This window comes from Syzygium oleosum, unplaced genomic scaffold, assembly GCF_021117445.2.
Source record: "Syzygium oleosum isolate NSW1041296 unplaced genomic scaffold, Sole_v2.1 Sole_v2.25, whole genome shotgun sequence".
Classification (NCBI taxonomy): domain Eukaryota; kingdom Viridiplantae; phylum Streptophyta; class Magnoliopsida; order Myrtales; family Myrtaceae; genus Syzygium; species Syzygium oleosum.
The window spans coordinates 964702-970036 of NW_026607509.1; the positions used below are offsets into that span (position 1 = coordinate 964702).

Sequence of the window (5335 nt, forward strand, 5' to 3'; positions counted from 1 at the left end):
ATAGATCAAATGTCAGTGCATCCCCAGGGGAGCGCCGCCAAGGTCACGTGACACCAGGTGAGAAGTAATGCAACCCCGTCTAGTAAACGTCGAGGTAGTGTGACCCTAGGCAAGGGGCCGCTAACGTCGCATGTCCTAGGTGACGGGCTGCCGAGGTGGTGCGACCCTTGGTGAGGTGACGCCGGTGTCACGCAACCCTAGTTAACCCTTCACCGGCGTCCCTCTAGCTCATCCGGGTATCTTAACCACAATCTATCTTTAGCATGGGTAAAAATGGAGCATGAAAATCTTTCAACGAGGACAAGATTAGAAGGAAAAAAATACATTCACCCACTTGTTGCATTCCAAAAATGCTGTAATACAAATGCTGGGTAAGAATTGCATCGGGTCGAAGGATTTTATAAATGTTAAACTTTGGCACAGGGACATTTGGAGTCCCAAAAGACTTACAAAACGCCGAACCAAACGCAATCCATAACGGTGCACACAAGCATAGAGTGCATCTACTCTATCCATACAATTGTCTAAGAGGGGAAGTGTACTTGTTCGTTCTTATCCTCCTATATTTTCGGCTGATAAGGAAATCTTCTTAGGCATATTCCTAAGATAGAATTCTCAGCATACGTTGCCAGATGTTATGCTCGAACGAGCCAAAAGGCAAAAATCTAAGTTTGGGACACTAAGCTGAAGAAATTTTTGAGAGAAATTACCACAAATTTCGAAATTATCCTCCCCTCTCCTTTCACAGATATCTCAAAAGTTATAAATTTATTACTTAAATTTTCAATCCCTCCATTTTTTCTCCTTTCCCATTCCCATACAGAGAGCATTAAAGTGTGCCTCGATTACTCATACCATCATAACAGGGACAGGGACATTAGTTACACATCGTCCATCTGCACTATAGTGGTAAAACTATACAAAGATGGCCCCACCAAAACTCCTCTTGTAAATGGAAGTTTAGCCAAATTGAAATCAAAGTGAAATTGCAATATTTTCAGAGCTCGTGACTTTTTTTTTAACCTTTTCGAGGGAAAGAAAACGCCCACCAACTCGGTCATGCGCAGGTGGGTTCATCTGCACTATAGTCGTAAAATTATACAAAGATGGCCCCACCAAAACTCCTCTTGTAAATGGAAGTTTAGCAAAATTGAAATCAAAGTGAAATTACAATTTTTTCAGAGCTCGTGACTTCACAGTAGATAAGCAGCCAAAATTATTAGACAGATTGATTGATACACAAAATAACATCACATCACCAAAAGCAGATGCACCGAACCATCAGCTTTAGGTCAACCATTAAGCCAAATTGGCATCAACTTCTTCACCCACCAAGACCGTGTATGTACAAAAAGGCTGTCCTTTGAATTCATCACATGCTAAATTGAATTCAAACCGTTAAATCTGACGAATCCTATGTGAATTCCACAAGAGACCCATCAAATTTGACGATCCGGGTTCAATTTAACGATACGTATAAGACACTCGTTGTTGGGTAATATCGGCCAATACACACGTTGCCCCTTTCAAGAAGGCAAATTTAAAAAAAGCAATTGATGACACAACGGACCCACCAAAAGAGTCCTTGGCAAACAACCATTCAATTCACAGCTCCTAAGCTTAAAAAACGGTCCAAAGTCGAACACGCTCACCTTCCAATATTGCCCCGTTTCTGAAAAAGGTCGAAGGAGGCCTGAAATTTGAAGGGGCACTTATTTTTCCATGCCCATAATTAAACATAATTACACTCAACACCCTCTATTTTTTTTTTGGCCTTTTGTTGTTCTGACTTTTGGTATATATGTTTCTACAACATATCAGAAGAAGGACCTCTTGACCGGGGCTCGGCCGACGGCCCTCATCAGGTTGGCGATCTCGAGGACCCTGGCGACTTTGGTCCCTCGCTTGGCCTCCGCGCTCGCCCGCCTCTCCTCCGCCTTCCGGCGGGCTTTCGCGATGTCGTTCTGCATCTTCTCCAGCGCTCTCGCCCTCTTCTCCTCCAGCTTCCTCTGCAGCATCAATCAAATTCATTAATTCATATCGATCTAAGTGATCACCACCAACAAGCCAAAATCCTAACAGCTTCCTATATATAAGAAAATCGATCCTATCGATTAACTTGGTATTAGCGAGAGACTAGGCAATAATCTCGTCAGGTAACGAAGACCTCAACTTGAGGAGACTTTTAGGGCTTAAGCTTAAACTATACTCTTTCAATCATTGAGTTGCATTAACGTCCATGCAATTGATACGCATGCATCCGACAAATAGACCATCCTCTGGTCAAAAGGATCCTCATTTTGGAGTGATTAACGTTAAGCCACCACACCAGTTAAAGCTGAATAAATCATAAAATAAAATAATTAACCTCAGAAAGTGCTCGTGAAAATCATATTGATCAACCAAGCGCCACGTACCTCGACCTTCTTCATCCAAGAAGAGGCCTTGTGGACGTGCTCGCTCTCCCAGCCCCCGATGACGGCGTCCTCCCGCTTGAACCGGTTGTTTATCTTGGCCACCTTCGCGTTCTGCCACGCGCCTATCTTCGCCTCCACCTCCTCCTTCTTCACACTCTGCACCGTCACCTGGTCCCCCGGGCCGCCGCTCGCACTCGGCCCCGCGCGCCTCGAAGAGCTGCTGCTCCGCCCGAACTCCTCCAGGGGATTGTTGTCCGGGACGATCGCGAGCGGGTTCGTCTCCTCCACCGGGATGCCGTCGTCTTCTTCTCCGATCATCGCCAGGTTGTTCCCGTTCGCGTTGTTGCTCGACCCCTGCTCGGTCTCGGTGTTGATCGTAGAGCCTGCAAGACGCCATGCAGTTCGTGTCGTGTCATCCTATATACCCAATTCTTTATATAGATCGCGTACGAATCATCATACAGTGGAATTCGCATCGCTCTATGATCGTGAAAGATTTAGAGCACACGGTCGTGCGATCCGTCAAAAGCTTCGGAGAAGTTATCTGTACGATCAGCCTCGTTCTCTAACAGTTTAAACGCTTAACGGTTGCACACTTCAACTAAATCAAGCAAATCTAGTGAGATGATGTTGGCGGCCTTACCGGCGATGACGAGTGCGTTGAACTCTCTGCTCATGGTGGTGAAGTTCTCGCTCGAGGCCACGTCGCTGCCCATGGACAGAGAGGACGACCGCTCCCACGCGTCTCTCCTGCGGCCACCGGTGGAGGAAGGGGGCGGCGGGGGCAGGGGCGGCGGGGTCAGAGCGTGGATGTCTCTGAAGTGTTGCTCATCGTCGTCGGCGATTGATCCGCTGCTTGTGGTAGGCCTCTGACGATGATGTTCGATGCTCAGCATAGCAAGGGAAGTGAAACAAGAACGAGATGGAGAGAGAGAAGGGACTAGGAATGACGAGGTAGTGAGAGAAAGGGTTTAATCATGGTCTGGGCTTTTCATTATCTGTTTTGTCTTGTGGTGACGGTATATGAAGGAATGAGAGCCACACACGTGCCACGTTGAAAGTAGAGGGAATTCAAGTAAGGAATCATTTATTGGATGTGATACACGTACGTACTAAATTGAACCTGACGTTAAAGAGTGTACATTTTATGTGAGATTAAATATAAGGTCTATCGAAATCAACAGTCCAGATCTAACGCACTAAAAATGAATAGTTTGCTGGGATTCAAGAAGTCGCGAAAGTGATTTCGATTAATCACTACCCCCCTCGATAAGGTAAAGTTAGGTCGGCCTAAAGGTGGAAAGAGAAAATGGACAAAATTTTATTCCCACCTTTGCTAGTCGGTTCTCTGGGGGTTGATATTATCCGCTAATGATTCTCAAAAAAATTACCCAAAAAGTCATAAACCCATTAAACCTTTCAATTACGCTTATTTAAGTCTAAACCCACTATATGGCTATCTAACATTGTATGATCTTTCATGTCATTTCTTCTCTTATTCCGAGTACCCTCTAGCAATTAAACTAGTCGAAATGGCTATTAAACATTGCATCTACAAACCTGCTCGACTCAAATTGATATTCAATTTCCAGATTATGACCGTGTATGTGAGCGGTGAAACAAAAACTTGGGTGTTTGCTGTCTTTCGAATATGATACTCGTGACTTACCATAGCCTCGAATCGGGTAATTAAATAATTAAGCACGAGCGAGACGACTTGAGCCAGACGTACAAAGGACACGACCCGGTAAACAAGGCGAGCGTGCGTTTCAAAAAAGTGGGATTTGCTATTTCGTCATGGAGGTAACAGGTGGGCCAAAAGAGTACCACTGGCTGAAATTGAGGGGGGCATTATTGAAAGAATTCGTGATAAGGGTCCTTCTGAAAAAAAGTTGATGCGAGTGTCAATGGTTAATTCTTGCCTCTTGGAAATTGTAAAAAATGATCAGCAGGATTTTGCTCGGTCAAATTTTGGAGTTTAGTGTCGGTCGAAACAGTTCCAAGGGGCCCCACGCATCCTAGTCGGTCCCCGTCCCGGTCTACTCCAAACCTACACACCTGTCACGGGCCGGGGGTCGGCATCAAGGGGGCCCACACACGTGGCGGTCTCCGAGAGGACCCCGGGCCCCACGCGGGGGAAACCACGTACCTTTCTTCCCATGCAAAAGGACGAAAATTCTCTGAGGTGCGCGCGGCTCATCGTGGCCCTTGAGATTTCGATCTTGGCGATTCTCGTCTCGATCCGACGTTCGCAAGCGGACTGGATTCACGTGGACCCCATTCATCTGATAATTGCCTCGCACCAAGAGTTGTCGCTAACGTCCCGCCCGACGGCCGCCACGTGTACGAGATCGGTGATTCCCGAGGTTGCCTACATGCCTACGTCTCACGTGTTAATCAACGTTATCTCTTTGCCCGAATTATGTGCTAGGAAAGACCCAAGATGCTTCTACTTTTCCAATTTTTCTATACAATATATATATTTCTATATGCCCTTCGAAATTAAAAAAAAATTAAAAAGGGGGGAGAGGTCGGCCAATGGGGTGCGTACGCGTGGACGATGGGAGGAAGTGGGGGATCGTCGGGTGATGCAACGGGAGCCGGAGGCGGGACACGTGTCCTCCATTAGGGGGGGACGATTGCTTGGTGGCTTCTGTTAAGCAAAGCTGGGGGTGATGGAGATGGCGACTGGTTCTTGTCGTGCTTTCTGGTTTGTTTGTGGCTGTGATTAGATGGCGACTGGCATTTGCGGGCTAAACAAATCATGAAAGCTTCGGTAACGCAACGATCGAGCGTTCGACGGCAACGTTTGCGGTCGAATACGAAGGCTTAGGTTATTTTGTGTGTTTAGGGATGTCCCTCGGATGTCGGATTTGAATTCTTGGGTGGGCCCATTTGGTAGTAGCCATCTTCTATGA

General features: G+C 46.5%; 1 protein-coding gene across 1 annotated transcript; it reads right to left on the reverse strand.

Moving 5' to 3' along the window:
* Positions 1–1585: 1585 nt before the first annotated feature.
* On the reverse strand, positions 1586–3443 carry LOC115674761 (remorin 4.1-like). The gene is made up of 3 exons (XM_030597261.2): positions 3061–3443; positions 2418–2800; positions 1586–2009 (listed from the first exon to the last, which is right to left on the reverse strand). Exons 1-3 carry the CDS (start codon positions 3311–3313, stop codon positions 1818–1820), a joined length of 828 nt encoding a protein of 275 aa, XP_030453121.1. The 5' UTR covers positions 3314–3443; the 3' UTR covers positions 1586–1817.
* Between the last annotated feature and the right edge of the window lie 1892 nt (positions 3444–5335).